General features: G+C 46.3%; 3 protein-coding genes across 4 annotated transcripts; 2 read left to right on the forward strand and 1 right to left on the reverse strand.

The window, feature by feature from the left end:
• The first annotated feature begins 188 nt into the window (after positions 1 to 188).
• On the forward strand, positions 189 to 6008 carry LOC118212919 (coiled-coil domain-containing protein 152-like). Its single transcript, XM_035391425.1, has 8 exons — positions 189 to 844; positions 1179 to 1284; positions 1821 to 1889; positions 3062 to 3126; positions 3443 to 3545; positions 3962 to 4089; positions 4232 to 4327; positions 5047 to 6008. The coding sequence occupies exons 1-8, from the start codon at positions 782 to 784 to the stop codon at positions 5170 to 5172; spliced, it is 756 nt and encodes a 251-aa protein (XP_035247316.1). The 5' UTR covers positions 189 to 781; the 3' UTR covers positions 5173 to 6008.
• Positions 6009 to 8244: 2236 nt separating this feature from the next.
• Positions 8245 to 14018, forward strand: LOC118212493 (serine/threonine-protein kinase NIM1-like). The gene is made up of 5 exons (XM_035390384.1): positions 8245 to 9474; positions 9627 to 9725; positions 10718 to 10992; positions 11980 to 12248; positions 13088 to 14018. Exons 3-5 carry the CDS (start codon positions 10719 to 10721, stop codon positions 13835 to 13837), a joined length of 1293 nt encoding a protein of 430 aa, XP_035246275.1. The 5' UTR covers positions 8245 to 9474; positions 9627 to 9725; position 10718; the 3' UTR covers positions 13838 to 14018.
• Positions 14019 to 16987: 2969 nt separating this feature from the next.
• Positions 16988 to 18241, reverse strand: LOC118212126 (growth arrest and DNA damage-inducible protein GADD45 gamma-like). 2 transcript variants are annotated; one of them, XM_035389746.1, is made up of 3 exons: positions 18049 to 18241; positions 17720 to 17927; positions 16988 to 17596 (listed from the first exon to the last, which is right to left on the reverse strand). In XM_035389746.1, exons 1-3 carry the CDS (start codon positions 18180 to 18182, stop codon positions 17483 to 17485), a joined length of 456 nt encoding a protein of 151 aa, XP_035245637.1. In that variant the 5' UTR covers positions 18183 to 18241; the 3' UTR covers positions 16988 to 17482. The 2 variants fall into 2 exon arrangements, with proteins under 2 accessions (XP_035245637.1, XP_035245636.1); XM_035389745.1 differs by having other exon boundaries at positions 16988 to 17599.
• Positions 18242 to 20648: the final 2407 nt, after the last annotated feature.

Genomic DNA, 20648 nt, shown 5'->3' on the forward strand with positions numbered 1-20648 from the left:
ACCTCATTAAAATCAGATTATACTACTCACTGGATCTAATTTATTCTGTTAAATGGAGATAAATCTGGCCACCATAGCCTCAAACATCCATTTCCTGAATCACTAGTGTTCTTACATTGTGCTCATTTGAACAGTAACAGCAGGGGACAGATCTCATGTCCCAGCTAGTCTCCTGCAACACCGCCTGGTCTGTCTGATCCACAGTCTGATCCCCGTTCTCAGGATCCTGCCGTTGGATTACCCCTGAGCCAGGCTTGCTAACTGCAATTTGTTCCATGTTACTGTGTCATCGTAGTTTACATAGTTAATTTAAAAAATCCGTGAAGCCAAGTCGGCCATTAAAATTGGGGTGAAGAGGAATCTCTTAAGTAAAAAACTAACGCCTCTTTGGAGCAATGTGCCGTTTTGCTACTCACTACCTCCTTCCTGACGAAACTGGGGCTCGCAGAAGAATTTCCTTGTGCGGAAGCGACCAGTGGGGCTCGGGAAGGGATAACTACGCGAGGGGAGTTGTAGATAAAGAGCGACACCTGCGGTCAATAAAGGGTAGCAACATAGGCCTAAGTATTGATCTGAAGGACACTGGACACACTCAGTGTACGTTTATTCATCTACGTATTATGAACGTTCATAACGGCCCTCCGCGTGCGGGACAAGTGGGGCTGAACCAAGGGACTGACTAGCGGCACGAGTACAGCAAACCTGCAAATTACTTAACGGAAATTTTCTTTATTTTCGTTTAATATGGCGTCACACGTCGCTTAAAGTTCATTTGTGAGAAATGAAGAAGTCCACAGCTGTGAATTTGGACAAACTATTGGAAGACTTCTGTCAGACAGAGCAGGTAAATGTTAGACAACTTTACACGGCTAATTTAGATTAGCCATCCGCCAGGGCTTTAACGTTAGCTAATGTGGAAGACGGTAATTGTTATGAAATTAGAGACGATTATTATCAATAGTCATTTGCGTACATTCACTGAATTGTGCAATAATCATTTCATATGTCGTAATGCGTATAGGCCTGTTTAAATTATATACGTAGATGTTTGTTAGTTGCCTTCTAATACAGGAAACCGTACATAAAAAAAGAAGTAGCCTACCTGTTCAGATAATTCATTTGAAACGTACATTGAGGGAAATAGGCCAGATAAACAGCGATGTTCTTTCTCAAAACAGAAGATGACAGATATGACAGCAAAGAACAGTCTGCTAGAGATGAAATTAAATGAGACCAGTCGGATGTTGACGCTAAAACAGACAAAAGAGAAGTATTTGCGGGAAGGTAGGATAGCAGGCCAGGCCCTTCTGCCACATGTCATCTCTAATTCCTCCTGTGGTTACTGAAGATATGTTCTCATTAGTGTAGCCAAGACAAGCTGGCCCGAACTATTTGGTTCTCTGTTGTTATTTCCACTGTTAAATTTGCACGTTGAGCAGTCTGCACAGTTATGCTGGTGAGGCAAAATAGTAGTTTAAGACAAAACGGCAATGGCCTTAAAAAAAACTGCTGACTGTGGCAGCGCTATGGTAGCAATTTGAGTCTGTTCCAGCCTCAACACCAGAGCTAAGATCAACAAACCCAACCAAAACATCCGTCCATTGTCAGTACACAGTGGATATAGCTTGAAATGCTGCTGCTACCGTCTTTCTCTTGCGCCGTGCGGATACGGGCCGCAGTAACGCTTGAATGTTGAAATAATTGTCTGGGTTGTTTGAGATACTTTCGTATATGTTTTTGCTCGTTGTTATTCGGTTAACTGTGCAAAGCATTACTGAGAAGAACTGAGTGTCCCTGTTTTTTTATGTCACTGGCTGCAGAACGAGACGAACTGCTGCAGGCTGTTATTGGACTCGAGCACACCATAAAGCAGCAGTGTGACCTGAGGGGTAGGTCTCTCTCCACCGGGGGAGTGCGGGTCTCTCCTCACCTCGCGGCAGCAGCGTAGGTCTCTCCTGACGAGGGTTGCCAGATTTAGAATTGTCAAAATCAGCATGCACAGCTGCATGGGTAATCGCGGACTGTCGGACCAGGGGGCGTCCCCCTCGGAACCAACTTCTGACCAAGTAATTAACGCGCAAATTCATTACGAACTACCGGTAAATTTCTTCAATCAAAATGTACTCGAACCAATTACTCAGTTACATTGACCACGAACAGGACCTGTACAAATAATTTGGAAAACCGGACATTTTGATGTCCAAACAGAAGTCTGGCAACCATACTCCTGACCTTGCCACAGAAGTGAACATCTCCCCTCACGACTAAACAGCATACAATTTTAGTGCACCGCACACCATACTTAGAGTGAAATGACTCTCCCCTTGTCGAACATTAACGGTGCAGTCTTCTCTTCACCACACAATATCAGTGTAGGTCTCCTCTGACCATAAAACAGCAGTGTAACCTGAGGGTTAGGTCTCTTTCAACACATTCAACAGCAGTGTGTGTCTCTTGCCATACCACAGCGGTTCTGTCTTTTATAGTACAGCCACACATAGGTTTCAATTAACAGAGCCACCAGTTCTTCTTTTTTTGTCTTCTATCATTATTATTATTAGTAATAATAGTAATAATAATCCCCCCCCCCCCTCACCCATAGTGTTTATTTGATAGGCCAGATCAAACACATACATCCCTTTCTGGCAGTTCTCATTCTACACATCTACACAATGTAAATCTCCAGATTAACTTATGCTATTTCATCTTACATTGCATTTCATCTTTTCATATCACATTAATTTTTAATTTCATCTTAAAAACAAACAGGACAGTTCGTTTTTACCTTTTTCAAAGAAATGAACAAAGTCATCTACCGTAGATTTTTCGGTCAGTCAAGCATTCTTTAAAGGTTGATTTAGCTGATATCAGGAAGTCATTTTTCCACAGTGAATATGGTAACACACGGGGTAGCTGTCAGGGCGTGCCATAGAACCAGGAACCCACGGGCTGTTCGGGATCAGGCTGAACACGCCACTCGATGCTGTGCTCATTAAATAACATGATGAGCCCGAATGGGCTGAATGGCTGGTTCTCTTTATCATTTCTCTCTTTCTCCCAGTGGAAAATGAAGAACTGAAAAAGTCCATCAGCGACCTGGAGAGAGACAATTATTCCAAACTGCAGGTGGGGCGAAAAGCAACATCAGAGCATCAAATGTGCTGTTTTTTTATCTGCGTGTCCCAGATAGAAGTGCAACGTTTAAAACACATGGCATGGTGTTACGGCTGCTCTCTCTGGACTTTTTTATGGTTGTGTTGCGGTTGTTTACTGGTTTATCTGTGGTTGTTCTGAGATCGTTCTATTTGGTGGTCTAAGATTTATATGGCAGTGCTGTGATTGTTGTGCGATGACCGTGTGTGGTTGTTACCTAATTGTTGTTGATGACCGTGTGTGGTTGTTGCCTAATTGTTGTGTGATGCCCGCGTGTGGCTGACCCCAGGACAGTGCTGCTAGCATAGAGGGGCTGCAGATGGAGATGGCAGCACAGGTAGCAGAGCACCAGAGCGACGCTGCGGAAGTTCGGGGGCAGCTCCAGAGCAAACGTGAGCCCAATGAATCTCCTACCCCAACCACTGTACCTACGGAGCACCAGTGTGACTGCACTGCATGGAAACCCACTTAATTACATAATATTAACCAATCACCCAGCTATAACACTTACACCCTGCTAATAATACAGAACCCCATCAATAAAGCATTCACCCTGCTAATTACACTTTCACCTTTTTATAAACCATTAACCCAGCAATGAACCATTCAGCCTGTTAATTACACTTTCACCCTTTTACAAATCATTAACCCAGCAATGAACCATTCAGCCAGTTAGTGACATTCACCCAGCGATGAGCTATTCACCCTGTTATCACACTCACTGTTAAAGATAGTCACCCTTTCACAGACAGCTATCGCACATTCAGCCTTTCACTCAGTCCAGCTCACGCTGGTTGCGTTTAAACAGTGGAGGCTAAAGAGAGGGAGATGGAGGAGGCCCTGCAGACGAAGGAGGCAGAACTGGAGCAGATGAGGAAGAGGATGAAGGAGCAAGAGAAAGAAAAACAGAAAGAGATCATAAAATTACAGATGGAGGTACTGACACATAAAACATGGAAATGTGGAAAATGAGGAAGTCGCTTTTCGGTGTGTTTGTTGACCTTACTAGGTGAGGGTAAATATGGGATGTGTAGTTCAACGCTGAGCTGTGATGAATACGGGTGTGTCTGGTTGGCAGTTCAGTGCTAAGCTTGCGAGGGCCCAGACCACCTCCGTGAAAGTACAGCAGCAGCCAGTGGCATCTTGCCCCCTGCCACAGGACCTCTACAAACGCGTGAGTGAAGGTTACCCTGCCACACCCTCTTTACTGGCCCCTCCCATTCCACCGTGTCACATTCCCGCCTTCCAAAGTTGCCACCCCTTTCACTATGTCACAGTCTAACCCTCCTTTGTCTCCTCCCCCTTTTATTCTGTCACAGTCCCACACTCCTGAGTCTCCTCCCCTTTTTACTCTGTCACAGTACCACACTCCTGAGTCTCCTCCCCTTTTACTCTGTCACAGTCCCACACTCCTGAGCCTGTCTCCCTTCCTCTCCTGTCCATGTAATTGATAGTGTCGTTCATAATCCAGTTAAAGTAATTTCTACCGAGTGATGCATTACTGGTAGAGTGGGACCTGGAGCCAGAACTGGAAGTGTGTCTGTGTGTGTGTGTGTGTGTGTGTGTGTGTGTGTGTGTGTAACTGCACTGTATGTGTGCGTGTGCATGTGTGTAACTGGCCTGTGTGTGTGTGACTGCTCTGTGTGTATGTGTGTGTGTGTGACTGAATGTGTGTGTGTGTGTGTGTGTAACTGATTTGTGTGTGTGTGTAACTGCCTGTATGTGTGTGTGTGCATGTGTGTAACTGGCCTGTGTGTGTGTGACTGCTCTGTGTGTGTGTGTGTGTGTGTGTAACTGCTTTGTGTGTGTAACTGCCTGTATGTGTGTGTGTGCTTGTGTGTAACTGGCCTGTGTGTGTGTGTATATATATGTAACTGCGTGTGTGTGTTGCAGAAGCTGCAATTCATACAGGAGCAGAGTCAGAGGGAGGTGGAGGCTCTGAGGCAGAGAGTGAAGGAGCTGGAGCAGAAGAGCAACAGCAGCTTCACTGAGTGCCGTCTGAAGAGGAAGAAACTCTGAGAGCCATCAGCCTGCTTTCTGCACGCAGCTGAACAGCAGAGCCGCTAGCCTGTGTGTCTGCACAGAGCTTAACAGACCTGTGTTTCTGCACACAGCTTAACAACACAGCTATTAGCCTGTGCTTCTGCACAGAGCTTAACAGCACAGCCATTAGTCTGTGTCTGCACACAGCATAACAGCACAGCCGTTAGCCTGTGTTTCTGCACACAGGTTAACAGCACAGCCATTAGTGTCTGCACAGAGCTTAACAGCACAGCCGTTAGCCTGTGTGTCTGGACACAGCTGAACAGTACAGCCGTTAGCTTGTGTGTCTGCACAGAGCTTAACAGCACAGCCGTTAGCCTGTGTGTCTGCACAGAGTTTAACAGCACAGCCGTTAGCCTGTGTTTCTGCACACAGCTTAACAGCACAGCCATTAGCCTGTGTGTCTGCACAGAGCATAACAGCACAGCCATTATAATGCCTGTGTGTCTGTACGGAGCTTAACAGCACAGCCGTTAGCCCGTGTGTCTGTACAGAGCTTAACAGCACAGCCGTTAGCCTGTGTTTCAGCACACAGCTTAACAGCAAAGCCATTAGCCTGTGTGTCTGCACAGGGCTTAACAGCACAGCCGTTAGCCTGTGTGTCTGCACACAGCTTAACAGCACATCCGTTAGCCTGTCTGTCTGCACAGAGCTGAACAGCAGAGCTATTAGCCTGAGTTTAACAGGCATGTGTTTCTGCACCGATAAAAATCACAGTCGTCAGCCTGTGTTCCTGTACATTCAGAGTTTAATAGCACAGCCTTCAGTCTGTATTTCTGCACACTTTAATAAAACAGTATGTCTAAGATCTAGTTCATAAGGAACGGAAACTGTTTTCATGTTCATTGCCCTGTTGTGAGGCACTACTGGTAGCGTCCTTTGTTTGATAATTGTCCTGCACTTGCCCATGAATATTCAGCAGAGCTAGCAGGCCTGCTAAATGTGTTAAGGACAGCCTATAACAAACCAATTTCTTGTACGCATCACTGCATCTGCCACAGTGTTACCTTTGGCTTTGGATACTTCACACAAAATCCTCTATAAAAACTGAGTGTCTCATTCATTAATCCCAGACCTTGGGAGAAGCGGTCTTTTCAGGAGCTGTGTGTTTAGTCTCCGTCTCTGAATTGACTCTATAATGCAGCATAAACATCCTGCCACAGCAGCCTTGTAAGCCTTGCCCTGGGTAACAGGATAACAAACGCATACGCGTAGGGTTTTTAACTAATGGACACACCTCACCTAACGCAAACCTGTAACGACAGAGCGGTATTTTGCCTGTCATCAGACACATGAACCCTGAAGTACGGATTGTGCCTGACACGGCCTCGGGGCTGGAGAACATCCCCGCCCGAATGCACGTCCGACACCGGCTCAGGCCTCTCTGCCAACTCCAATCTGTGGATAAGCGGCCAGAGAGAATCAAAGGCTTTTTGAGCGCGGTTGAGAGCGTGACCCCGGCCAAGCTGATTGGCCGCCACTCGCCGGAGGTGACTGTGGACGGGGGCGATTAGGTTAAGTAACGGTTTTAGCTCGCGTCCAGAAGGTCAGGGCAGCAGCCCTCGTTTAACAGCGGTGGAGTAACGGAATTACAATCGACCTGTCCCTGTTGACGCGGGGTCGTCGTTCTCCACGGCGACGAGACCGGCTGGCGGTCTGGAAGACTTCCCTCGCTCCGTGCTGTGCCCCGGGAAGTCACGTGACACCGTGTCACCTGGCAACAGGACATGGGGAGAGTTCTCCCCGTCGGCGCGTTCTGAAAGCGGCCAGTCAGATGCGGCTCTGACGTCCGCTCTTCAAGGTTGACGCCGCAGAGCTCGGCTCGTACCGTTCCCACAATGCACTCTGAGTCTAGTGAGCCGCGATACATTGTCCTGCATTTCTGTTCCCGTGTGCTTGCGCTGTTTAATTCAGGGATAAGGGGATCTGCAGTGACCTAAACTGCTTTCATCGTATGTTAGTAAAGCTTGACTGACATCTCCTGCTCTGTGTTGTGAAACTGAGCCCTAAATGTTCTGACTGTATAATCTGGCTAATATTTTTTCTGTGTTTATTTTAATATTATCTGCTTCAGCTGGTAATATTTTGCTTTAAAAAAAACTGAGAAACAGCCATGCTATAAATTTAGAAATGATACACAGAAATCAGTTTTCTCGTGTTATTGTGTTTCTGGTTTTCTTCGAAAATCCCTGGTTGTTTCATGATTTTCACTTTTATGATTTTTCAGTTCTCACTTGTGAAAGGGAGTTTTCCTTCAGTTGAGCTGATTAATAAGGCCATCTGCTGGTTGCGTTTAAGTGGACAGGCTCTCTATCCTCCTGTCTGTTCTTTAGCAGGCACATGCGGCACAGGCAGTATTAAAGAGATTCATGGTCGCGTGGTGTCCGTGTGGTCATGTGCGGTTCCACACGGTAACACGCCCTACAGCCACAGCAAAGCCCTTCCTCTCTCTGAACTGGAGCACCAAGTGACCCACCCAATAAGCTCTGTGCTCAGTCTCACCCACCCAATCACCACTGTACTCAAACCAGACCTGGGTCAAATACGTATTTGTTTTGGATTCAAATACTTTTCTGTGCTCTGTTGATCTTGCCTGGTGTAATTGAGCCTGCCAGTATTCCCAGAAGGCAGGGTTTGCACTTTTTGAGAGTATTTCATTGGTTACAATACACCAGACGAGATCAGTAACACATAGAAAAGTATTTGAATCCAAAGGAAATACGTATTTTACCCAGGTCTGACTCAAACCGACCCACCCAATCACAGCTGTACTCAAACCAACCCACCCAATCACCACTGTACTCAAACCAATCCACCGAATCACCACTGTACTCAAACCGACCCACCCAATCACCACTGTACTCAAACCAGGCCTGGGTCAAATACGTATTTGTTTTGGATTCACATACTTTTCTGTGCTCTGTTGATCTTGCCTGGTGTAATTGAGTCTGTCAATATGACCAGAAGGCAGGGTTCGCACTTTTTGAGAGTATTTCATTGGTTACAATACACCAGACAAGATCAGTAACGCATAGAAAAATATTTGAATCCAAAGCAAATATGTATTTTACCCAGGTCTGACTCAAACCAACCCACCCAATCATAGCTGTTCTCAAACCAACCCACCCAATTACTACTGTACTCAAACCAACCCACCCAATCACCACTGTACTCAAACCAGCCCACCCAATCACAGCTGTACTCAAAAAAACCACCCAATCAACACCGTACTCAAACCAACCCACCCAATCACGACTGTACTCAAAAAAACCACCCAATCACCACCGTACTCAAACCAACCCACCCAATCACGACTGTACTCAAACCAAACCACCCAATCACCACTGTACTCAAACTGACCCACCCAATCACCACTGTACTCAAACTAACCCACCCAATCACCACTGTACTCAAACCGACCCACTCAATCACCACTGTACTCAAACTAACCCACCCAATCACCACTGTACTCAAACCAGCCCACCCAATCACCACTGTACTCAAACCAACCCACCCAATCACCACTGTACTCAAACCAGCCCACCCAATCACCACTGTACTCAACCAACCCACCCAATCACCACTGTACTCAAACTGACTCAATTACCACTGACTCAGCCAATCACCATTTTTACCAAAACTGACTCAGCCAATAACCATTTTACTCAACCCAGCCAACCGACCCAACCACCAGTAGGTTTAACAGACGAGTAGTGCTGGTGACAGTCCCGTATGGCAGGATTCAGGGTATGTGAATAGGGAGAGTGAACACTTCACTGTGATGCCGTGGAAACCAGGTATGACAAAAGCACCCGGTCACACACCCCCTCACTGCACTCAGTAAACCGAACAAGGGCAATCAGTGTCTCTGCTTCTGTCTTACAGCCTCCTGCAGCCAAGTGCAGGTCTGATGTCAGAAACGTGGGCTCCCCTGTGCCGCGCTAAAGAGATTACAAAGCCTAACGCCACCTTAATCCCGCTTCCCATTAGAGAGAACATAATGCCACCTTTATCCCTGCTCCCGCCAGAGAGAGAAGGGGAGAGCGCCTTTCAACGCCTCGCCACATCGCACCTCAAGACGCGCGAACGAGGAGGCAGAGGTTCCACCGGGGCTTGGCCGCGAGTTCAAGTGCGAACGCGGGGAGGGAGATACAGAGCCGGAGGTCTGATTTAGGAGCTCTGGAAACGGGGTCCTGCAGGGTCAAAGAGGAGGAGGAAGACCTGTGGATTCAGCGACAAGACCCTGGGCTCTGATCGGCTTTTTAACCATTTTTAAGAGTAGGTTTTTTTGGAACATTTTCTCAAAATTCGAACTCAGCATTCTAGAATCCTCGGTTGCTTTCAATTACCAGTAGTGATTGTGACATCAGCATTAGAATGTTCCGTTCAAGAACATTCTAATTGCATGTTTGTGATCTCGCACCTTAAAGGGTTAAGGGAGCCCCGGCATGAGTGGACTGGCAGGAGCCGGCGAAGCCGGGGTGGACTTCGGGAGCCGTTCCTGAAGCAGGCGAACGCTACCTGTGCAGGTGAGACTCGCCGTTCAGAGATCCAGAACACTGACAGTACGTGCAAGGACATCAGCTCTCACTGCCAGTACATAACACCACTTAGCCTTGGAGAGCTCAGTCTCCGGATGGAACAGCCACTGAAGAATTCAAGCCTCGAAACAATGCGACCGACAATAACAAAATGTAATAATGTATGACTGTATCGGCTGCTGTCCGTAAACTGCAAGGCCCTTTCATGAGATAAAGCGAGACAAATGTGCGGAATGCTAGACCAGCCAATCAGAACATCGTGTGCTATGGCAACCCTATGTGTCTATTGTTTACTGGGGCTTTATCTGAACCCAAATGCTGTATCGAGGAATGCACGGATAATGCGTTTTTAACGGAAGTTGACCGGAGATGTTCGTAAGATGAGAGTAGCGACATGAGCATCAAATGAAAAAATGAAAGAACTGTATTGTTTCCCGCAATAAACAAGGTGGTTTAGCGGATTTCTCAACTCACTGACAAACTGTCGACCTTCCCCACCAATAGTCCCCAGTTCGTCTGCACCCCCACCCCAACCTCATTCCGAATACAGACGCAAACAGAGATGATGATGCATAACTGTAAAACGAGAGGCGAGCTTACAGTCTAAACTTCCATCTGGATCTGTGTATGATTGTGTAACTGCGATATGTGTGTGTGCATGTTGTGTGTGTTTGTGTGCTTGCGTGTGTGTGTGTGTGCGCTTGTGTGTGTATGGATAGCCACCATATTTGGAGGCGGTGCTGTTACCTATACCTCTAATGAGCCTGCAAATTCTCATGTCATTATTATGTACTGTGTCTCTACTGTTTATTTCCTTTGATGTTACTTTGGTATGTGGACAATAATAAAAGTATTAAAATGTGTATGTGCGTGTGTGTTTGTATGCATGTGTGTGTGTGTGTGTGTGCGTACGTGTGTGTGTGTGTGTGTGTATGTGTATGTGTATGTGCTTGTGTGCATGTGTGTGTGGCTCATTACAGAATGACTGCGGCGTACGTGGACAGGAGGCCTGCGCTGGGGGGCGGAGCCCGCGGCCGGCAGATATGCCAGGGCGGCTCGGAGCAGCGCGCAGGAGAGGGGAGGCAGCCGCGCCCCCTCACCCCCCTCCAGAGGCTCAACCTGGCCATGTGCCAGGACGAGAAGACCATCCGCGAGCTGGCCGTGGGCCGTCGGCTCGGCCTCTACAAAGTGCGCGGCGAAATCGGCCGGGGGAGCTTCTCCAGCGTCAAGCTGGGCATCCACGCCCTCACTACAGGTCAGAGCCACAGCCCGCATCACTCAAAATGGCGGCCATTGCCTGTGTTTCAAACCCGCTACACAACATTCACTCATATCTCACTTAGGGTTGCCAGGTTTAGTCAAAACCAACCAACATGCTGGAAGCGTGATCGCAAACGAGTTTGGAAGCTGTCGGACTGTTCTATTGGACCCGGGGAATCAGTGACAAATTATAAATCTGGCAAACCTTAAGTAAGGTGCCAGATTTGTAATTTGTCAAAACCAGACAAACTGGAAGTCTGAACGTGAATGAGTTTGGGAGCCGTCAGAACATTCTATCAGACCAGAGAGCCATTAATTCATCACAAACTAAAAGTAAACATCTTCCATCAATTGCTCAGACATTACATTGTCCAGTCGGGACCGCAAACCGCGCCAGCGCAACTAATTTGAAAACCCAGACATTCCGGTCAAAACGCAGACTGTCTGGCAACCCTATTCTTACCGTAAGTGCTTTTCTTAGCTGCTGTGACAGGGAGATTAATAATGCAAGGCAGGCAGGGCTTCTGAGTTGACAGAAACCACATGGAAATAAAGCACCTGGTCAGCATCACAGAGGGGTTATAACATGGTTATGACAGGGTTATAAACTGTGCACAGACTAGGAAATAGGGCAAAATGTCCTCTTTTCAGAAAGCACAGAGAAACTATACATCTGAAATGTCTACATGGTAAAGGGTCCACTGTTAGTTCAACTCTAACGGTGTTAATTCAACTCTTAAGAGATAACTTTTGGTCTCACATTCCAGAGTGGCACCAAATGCTATCTGTTAAGAGTCAAATTAACATGGTTAGAGTTGAATTAACATTGTTAAGTGTCAAATTAACACTGTTAAGAGTTGAATTAACACTTTTAGAGTTGAATGAACATTGGATATTTTACAGTGTAGTTATAAATGAAGGATGGTTCTCTCTCTCTCTATCTCCCTCACCCCCTCTCCCTCCCGCTCTCTCCCTCTCTCAGATAAAGTGGCCATAAAGGTGCTGGAGAAGAGCCGGTTGGATGAGAACGCGCAGCGGCTCCTGTGCCAGGAGGTCGCCAGCATGGAGCGGCTGCACCACCCGAATGTCATCCGCCTGTACGAGGTGCTGGAGACGCCGTCCCGCCTCCACCTGGTCATGGAGTACGCCGAGGGGGGCGAGCTCTACGCCCGGATCAGTGCCAAGGGCAAGCTGCCCGACGCCGAAGCCAAGCTCGTCTTCGCCCAGATCGTCTCCGCCGTCAAGCACATGGTCAGCTTGGCGACTGGGTTATGACAGGGTTATGGCAGGGTTATGACGAGGTTATGGCAGGGCTATGACGGGGTTATGACAGGGTTATGGCAGGGCTATGACAGGGTTATGGCAGGGTTATGGCAGGGCTATGACAGGGTTATGGCGGGGTTATGGCAGGGCTATGACGGGGTTATGTCGAGGTTATGACGGTTATGGCAGGGCTATGACAGGGTTATGGCAGGGCTATGACAGGGTTATGGCAGGGCTATGGCGGGGTTATGGCAGGGCTATGACAGGGTTATGTCGAGGTTATGACAGGGTTATGGCAGGGCTCTGACAGCGTTATGGCAGGGTTATGGCAGGGCTCTGACAGGGTTATGACAGGGTTATGGCAGGGTTATGACAGGGTTATGGCAGGGTTATGGCAGGGCTCTGACAGGGTTATGGCGACAAGGTTATGGCAGGGTTATGACAGGGCTGTGACAAGGCTATGACAGCGCGCAGGCTGAGTGTTAATGTCCAGTGGTAATTCAGCTCTAACGGTGTTAATTCAACTCTTATCCACAAAAAACTATACATCTGAAATGTCTACAACTCTTATGGTGTTCATTCAACTCTTAACCACAAAAAAAATACATCTGAAATGTCTTCACAGTAAAAGTCCAGTGTTAATTAAACTCTTAAAAGATAACATTTGGTCCCACATTCCAGAGTGAGACCAAATGTAATCGAATTGGAGTCGAATTAACACTGGACGTTTTACTAGAGTAGAGATACAAGATGTTTGAAAGTGGCAATGAGGTCCTGGTCCTGTTTTGTATTTTTATTTTTTCAATTTAATTGACTTTGATCCGCAGCACGAAAGCGACATCGTCCACCGGGACCTGAAGGCGGAGAACGTGTTCTACACGCGCGGCGGCTGCGTGAAGGTGGGGGACTTCGGCTTCAGCGCCGCGTGCGGGCGGGCCCAGACCCTCAGCACCTTCTGCGGCTCCGCCCCCTACGCCGCCCCGGAGCTGTTCCGGGACGGGAGCTACGCGGGCGCGCCGGTGGACGCCTGGGCGCTGGGCGTGCTCCTGTTCTTCGCGGTGACGGGCGCCATGCCCTTCCGGGCCGACACCGTGCCGCGGCTGAAGCGGCGCATCCTGCGCGGCGCCTACGCCGTCCCGCCGGGCGTGCCCGCCCCCTGCCGCCGGCTCATCGCCGCCATCCTCCGCCCGCTGCCCGCCGAGCGCTGCACCGCGGAGCAGATGGGCGGCAGCGAGTGGCTCCTGCCCGTCGCCCTCCCCCCCCCGATCGGGCGCTTCCGCCTGGACCCCGCCTTCCTGGCGGAGGCGGGGCCGGGCGAGCTGGACGAGGACGAGCTGGAGGCGCGGGCCGCCCTGGAGGAGCTGGGCATCACCGCCGAGCACGTGCGTAACAACCGCGACAAGTGCCGGCGGGGCGGCCTGGCGGGGGTCTACCGCATCCTGCTCCACCGCGCCCACAAGCGCCGGGGCCTGGAGGCCCCGCCCACCCTCCGCCTCCCCGTGGCCGACCCCCGCGGGGACTGGATCCGAGCATACTGGCACCTGCACCACACCTCCAAGCTCTGCACCATCGCGTAAACCCCACGCCGTCCGCGAGAGTTTTAGTATGACTTACATTTCAGATGTGCCACACCTTGATTGTGCTTGTGATATTTGCGCTTTGTCAAAACTTCATGGACTGCAATGAACTGCAAAGGTTGTTATTTGATGATGCCATATCTCCACTGCATTCTCAACTTTGAGTTTAAAACTTGAATAAAAAAGCCAAAATATTAAGTCTGTTCTCCTCCTATTTTAGTTTTACACTGCTGTGTGTAATGCTATGTGAAATCTAAATATACTTGCCTATTGAAAGGGTTCTCTGAATTTTAGCTCCAGAGTTTTATTGAGGAAAATAAATTTACATATGAAATGTAAATATTATACAGTGCAACTGTCAGAGTAGTTTATTATGGCAATACAGCTCAAGCAAAAAGTATTTACAATTCTATTTGTCATGCCACAAAATAACTTTAATGGAATAAAAAATAAATGACAAATTGGCGGACTACACAGTAAAATGTCCAGTGTTAATTCAACTCTTAACAGATAACATTTGGTTCCACTCTGGAACATGGGACCTCACCAAATGTTTTCTGGTAAGAGTTAAATTAACACTTTTTAGAGTTGAATTAACACTGGACATTTTACTTCGTACATTTCCTATTAAGAAGATTAGCAGTAGGGCAAGCAGGAAGATCAGTAGGGCAAGCAGGAAGATGTTTTTCAGGGTGGGATAATGTCCTATCTGGAAAATAGTATTGAATACAACGTGACCTTTGTGTCCAGTAAGTTCCATTCAGCACGTTCTTATGGTTGAATTTAGACTTAGACACAGGCTGACATTATGCACACATTAATTACCATATGCACGTGTTAGCCTGTGGGTTCGCTGTACCCAGTACACAGCTATGCAATAAATCAAAGCAAGAGAGTCAGCTCACATGCCTCAATTGCATAAGGATTGTGCAATAGCCAAGAAAAGAAAATCTGCTGAACTAAAGTTCAGTGCTCTAGCTACCCCTAGTGTTACGGGTGGGTCACTACAACTGGAGAAGCTTGAAATATAGTAGCCTACACTCTAGCTCTGTGAAGTTCAGAAATGGTATCTGGCATAGAAATGATATGCTTTTCACAAACAGTATTTTTATTATAACTAAATCTCATACATATAATACTACAAAGTGGGTTCTTGCTTTTTTTGTAATTTTTGTGTCTTGTTTTCACACTTCTGGCTGAGAGAGATGTTCGTGATGGAGGAAGAGAGGAGAGCCTTGCTCAGAGGAGGTCAGTCTCAGGCAAGGCGCATGTCTCTGACAGCTATGACTGTTTCCTTGCATCTGCTAAGCAGTGCCATAAAGGACATTAAAGAGCCATTGTGTCGAGATGGTTCCATTGAAATGCTCCTCTGTACATAAATCACTGAGAGCATCAGTTCAGTGGATGGGTATACAGTTTTTCATTCCAATAGACCAGTTTTAACCTGGACTTGTGCATATGATGGGTGTGACACGTGTGGGTTGGTGGTTATTATGACTTTCTATGACGTTTTGTATTGCAAATTGAATGAATGAATGAACCATTGCATTTATACAGCACTTTTCCGAATGCTCAAAGTTCTCTACAGTGATGAGTGGGAACTCACCTCACACACCAGCAATGTGTAGCACCCACCTGGGTGATGCACGGCAGCCATTTTGCACCAGAACGCTCACCACACATCTAAGACGGAGAGGGGGAGAACATTTTTTTTAGCCAATTAAATTATCCACAGAATATGAATAAAGGTACAGTAATTCAGCTCAAATGCTTTATGCAGTGTCACACTCGAGAGCCACATTTGAACCTGCAACCTCAGTCACGTTAAGAAGCAGACAGATATGAGCACACAAAGCCATACGTCATATTACTACGCAAGTATGAGGTCCAGTATAAGGCATTTTAAAGATATGCAAGGCAGGACATTAATGCATATTAAATGCTTGCACACTGATATGATTAGGGCCTAGAATATTTTATTTTGACAATTCTGAATTACATTTATAATGTCTGCAATTTGGGAAAATATATTTGTCTCGCTATGATAAGGAAATGAAAAATGCCATGGCCGTGGATAGGTTTTTGTACAACACAAAAACAGTGAAATTCCTGGTGGACATAATAATAGTAATTTATAATTAATAACGTATTAATGATGAAACAGACAAACTGTAGCAGAAGCGGGTGTGCAGGAATGGTTGTGCAGTAGCTAGTTAATACGCATTTTTTCAGTTGTTTTTCTTTTTTAAAAGTCATCTTGACGTATAGGCTACTTTTGTAGTAGCCTACCGGCGGTTTGTATTTATACTTAATTGTTGATATAGGAGTCTATCTCGGGCTTGATTTGTCAAAATTCAGATTTAGAGGATAATTTCCAATATTAGAATTTTTCATTTGTATTTTATTTCTCATTAATCTCATCATGTGCTGGTGCCGGTTTTAGCCTCTGCGGAGTGTTCTTTCGGACCAAACACTCCAGCTGAACACAATTTAAATTTGCGCTCACATCCTGTTTTTTGTTATCACGGAGGAATATTGTAACTTGATCGCACAAACTTGGAAGAGAAATTTGGCGAGAAGTTTAGCAGCCCGCATACGGAGAGTTTACAAAGGCCGAACCCAAACAATACAGCAGCTGAATGTTCACTCTGACAATAGGAATTGAACCCCCTGCCCCAACGCGCCCACCCTAACTAACCCCTCCTCTCGCCCCCGCCCTCACCCCCTCCTATAGCTGATCTGGCAGATGGAGCAGCGTCGGCGCGGGGACATCTGCCGCCTGACAATACCGCTTCTGTGCGTGACCCGTGGTGTCACCGGGCGGCGGCGCTACCATTGTTCCTACCACTATACACATGCAGATCCGCGAGGTCTGCAGCTCGTGGCGGCGAACTCCCTGAACCCTTATATGCAAATATGTACCGTATTGAAAAACCTACAGCCATCCCCCCCCCCCCCCCCCCCCCCGAAAAGTATTGAAACAACAAAACTGCAAGAGCCATGTGAGCGCACATGCTCGTTTCCTTAAACGAATAGGTTATTAGTTATATTTCAAAACCACATGCTATATTCTGAATTAAGAAACTGCAAAGTATTAAACCAAAACAATGTGTAACTTCATTTTTTATAAACAATGACACAACCATGATGCAATATTGTATGTTTATTGTTTTCATAATTCAGCACCGTCAAACTGAAACCATGCACAGGAAGCGTCTGTCAACCCAAAAAAAAGTGAATCGACAGGTGTAGGCTACATCAAGTGTCCGGTTTAAAAAGAAAGGTTTCGTTTAAAAAAAATAAATACATTTTTTAAAAGCTCCTCGGCGGTGTCTGCAGGCACACCTGCCTGCATCAACACCAATCTTCTAACAGAACATTTCCTCACGGAGCACCAGAGAAAAGTTCGATTCCCTTCACTCTTGTGGCGTACCAGACCACATCCGCACAAAGGATGGGTCATCCTGGTACAAGCCGACCACCGCGTGACTGCAGGGGAGTCCTCGCTGCTGCCACCGGGCTTCCTGGAATGAGATCCTCTGCAGGAACATCCAGGGATGATTGGAGTTTCTCCCATCCTTGTTTCGTAGGATGTTTACTCCTTCGGGCTTACAGAATCTCCGTAGAGAGTTGTAAAGTCCTGGTTCAGCGCTCGGGAAGAGTAATTTCCGGAACCCATTCATTCAGACTGCGACTTTCCTCGCAGAACAGGTGCAGTTTATCCAGAGCCGGGTCCTGCCACGAACCTTCAGCAGGGTTCTGCTGCAAAACAAGAAAAATAAAACATAAGCGACATTGTAAAACGTGTATAATTAAGCACAATTTAAATAGCCTATGTTACGCAATGGTTTTAAGAAAGTTTTACTCAGGTACAACACATACCGTGATAAGAACGCAGTGCGCATCCTCAAGTTCCACTGACTTGTCGCCCACGATGTTAGACAGCCGCTGCATGTCGTTCACGCGGACGATGCTGATGTCGTTGTCGAAACAGAACGCCTGGATCAGAGTGAAGTGGATCTGCAGGGCGATGTCGCACTCAAACTCCTCATCAGTTGCCAGCACACAGAAAGCCACGCTGTCAGGGTCTCTGTCAAATGAGATTTGAAAAGAGATAAACACCTTGCACGCGAATATTTCAACACGGAATGACATTTACGCGTAGGCTACATATCAGTAGTAATTAAATTAGCACCAAAGTTCATACTTACACATTCATAACTTTTGCTGATTCGTACACCCCAATGGTGAGACATTCGTTCATTTTCGCCGAAACCAACACCTCTTCCAAGATCTTGCCAGTGCACGCGGCACTATCCTGAATGAGAACCTCTTCGAGAGTCATGATGCTGGAAGACGAGTTCGCAGTAGTTTCGAGTCGAGAATTAGTCGGTTGCTATTATTCCGAAGTTCTGTGATTCTTCAGTTTGGAGGCCCGCTTTTATACGTTGCAGCCCTCCGCCTCTGTGAATGACCTGTTACCTCATTGGATGCCGGGGCGGTGTATTGGTATGCTAATTTTTTATTGCCACATTGGCTCGTGGCAGATTGATGAGGGGACGTGGTGTCAGATCTTCTGTCTGCTGGCATAAAACTTTGACCACAGATAACCTAAAATTAGGCTACTTTAAAATATTTACCTACTTTCGACGTGCTAATGTTATGGACGAAAACGGGTGAAATTAATATTAAAACCATTTGGAAAACAAGAGGCCACAGTGATGTAGATTGTAAAATAAAGTTTCATAATTATTTAATTTAATACTTGTTACTTTCGATCAAGAGGGTAAGTATGGTTTCTATACCCCATCCCCGCCCTGTTTCGGAAAGGCAGGTGCAGCCGCGACCTTCTGTGCAGAAGTGGGCTGACATGTCCCATTGTTCGTGGGACTAAGTTTGAAAGGGCTATTATTACAGTCTCTATACAAATGCAGATGACCAACGTGTGCCGCGTGCTGCAGGCGCATGCCCCCCAAACAACTCCAACCGCGACCAACCCCTACTCAATAGGCAGGGGGCCCTTAACTACCAACTCTGAAGCTATATGAAATTGCTGAACTATTTATGCATACAGGCCTACATTTCCACTGCTTATCAATGATGGATGAATTGTCTAAATTACTTTAAAGACTGCAGTTATGGTTTTACGGTTTTGCAGTTGGTTAATAGATGTGCATAATTATTAATAGGATACGCAACCTCAATATGTAACTTTTATCCGTAATGCCACCACATAATTCATCTAGGGATGAAGAACAGCGGTTCCAGATTATCATACACATTGCATGGCGCAACAGATAGTACGTTCAGCACTCGACGACGAATTAAGCATTGTGATAACGATTGGCTTCAGCAAAAATGGAAAACGAACATCTTAGCTGTGTCATCACTGAACAGATGGGAGAAGTTTTACCGGTTTCCCCTCCCCACCCCACAGGCATTGACCTGACCCCGGCCTCCCCACCTCAAAAAGAAAAGAAAAAAGAAAAAAAAAAGAAAAGAAAAAAGAAAAACCGCACACACATCCTACTGACGTCCCTTTGATTAGACCCATTGTTCGGAACAACGCGTGCCGTTAAAAAAACTAAATAAATAAATAGGGAGCAGTGACATAGGACCTACACTCAAATTAAACAAACACCTTTCGCAGACCGAAACACATTTTGAAATGCTCCATACTGAAGTAAACGATGATCATACGTATCAAAGATTATGTTAGGCTACAGACCAATTTGCCTTTTCAGATATTTTGCTACAGTGAACATTTCAGCTTTAATTAAACTCTAATTAGAGTCCAGCTGGGGTCACATTTTGGTGTAGTGTCTAAAAACCTGGTGGACACGATCAGCATTTGGGTGTAAATTGAATAGGCATATAAAAGTTACACTATTTGCAGACTACCTTCAACCAGCGCGTGCAATTTAATATTGATGTGTGTCAATGACATCTGCAGGCCCAACAAGGCCCCTCCCCGAGTTAAACAACACGGCCACGGATGACAGGTGGTGCAATGTGTGCTGAACTATCCAAGCGCGCACATGTCGTAGAATGACCCATTATCCGTCTTCTCTTTACAGATGTAAATTAGCGCGTGCGTGGCAGAATTTCGGCCTGTCTCAAAATTTAAAGCATCGGGACAGCTACCTCGAGAAATACCTCGAGTGTTTTTGTTTTTCTTTCTCTCAAATAGAATGCTATTTTCGTCAGTGTCACGGTTTAAGTCGTCGCCCTTTTAAAAGTTTCATTGCAAAAACACGAAATCGTCTTAGATGCAACGCACAATAAACACAAAGGGAAAATAAGCATATATTCGCAATTTAATATTAATTTCATGTTACACCGTATATACAGTACATAGGCTATAATTTATATATATATATATATATATATATATATATATACACACACACACACACACACACACACCCACGTTTACATTGCCAGTAATTTCTTTTATAATTAAAACGGGGAAGCATTTGCGTAAGGCTATAATGACATACCACAACTATACAACATGCAATTATATATGCAAGCGCAAATATCTATTTTAAGATCCAGACGCAACAGCAACCTCCGCTGACCCCATACCCAACCCCCACTTCGGCAGATGGATGCCTGCAGAAACAACCCCTGCAAAAAAAAAAAAAAAGGGGGGGGGGGGCTTTCCAGATGCCACGCGCCCGAAGTTGGCTTATTGTCTAACCAGGTTTTACACATGCAAATTAGCAGCGCGTGTCACTTTCAAAAAGCACCTGCAATATGTTTCAATAATTTATATTTAGGAAAATTCGTGCTTGCACTTTTATTATCA

Source organism: Anguilla anguilla, chromosome 14, assembly GCF_013347855.1.
Source record: "Anguilla anguilla isolate fAngAng1 chromosome 14, fAngAng1.pri, whole genome shotgun sequence".
NCBI lineage: Eukaryota > Metazoa > Chordata > Actinopteri > Anguilliformes > Anguillidae > Anguilla > Anguilla anguilla.

Bases quoted from the DNA above. Each gene is read 5' to 3' on its own strand.
- LOC118212126 (XM_035389745.1), bottom strand. From the start codon at position 18,182: ATGACTCTCGAAGAGGTTCTCATTCAGGATAGTGCCGCGTGCACTGGC. The intron at 17,928-18,048 runs GTAAGTATGAAC...CTCATTTGACAG, and splicing joins TCAGCAAAAGTTATGAATGT to AGACCCTGACAGCGTGGCTT. The intron at 17,600-17,719 runs GTATGTGTTGTA...CTTGTTTTGCAG, and splicing joins CGCACTGCGTTCTTATCACG to CAGAACCCTGCTGAAGGTTC.
- LOC118212919 (XM_035391425.1), top strand. From the start codon at position 782: ATGAAGAAGTCCACAGCTGTGAATTTGGACAAACTATTGGAAGACTTC. The intron at 1,285-1,820 runs GTAGGATAGCAG...CACTGGCTGCAG, and splicing joins AGAGAAGTATTTGCGGGAAG to AACGAGACGAACTGCTGCAG. The intron at 3,127-3,442 runs GTGGGGCGAAAA...GGCTGACCCCAG, and splicing joins ACAATTATTCCAAACTGCAG to GACAGTGCTGCTAGCATAGA.
- LOC118212493 (XM_035390384.1), top strand. From the start codon at position 10,719: ATGACTGCGGCGTACGTGGACAGGAGGCCTGCGCTGGGGGGCGGAGCC. The intron at 10,993-11,979 runs GTCAGAGCCACA...TCCCTCTCTCAG, and splicing joins CATCCACGCCCTCACTACAG to ATAAAGTGGCCATAAAGGTG. The intron at 12,249-13,087 runs GTCAGCTTGGCG...TTTGATCCGCAG, and splicing joins TCTCCGCCGTCAAGCACATG to CACGAAAGCGACATCGTCCA.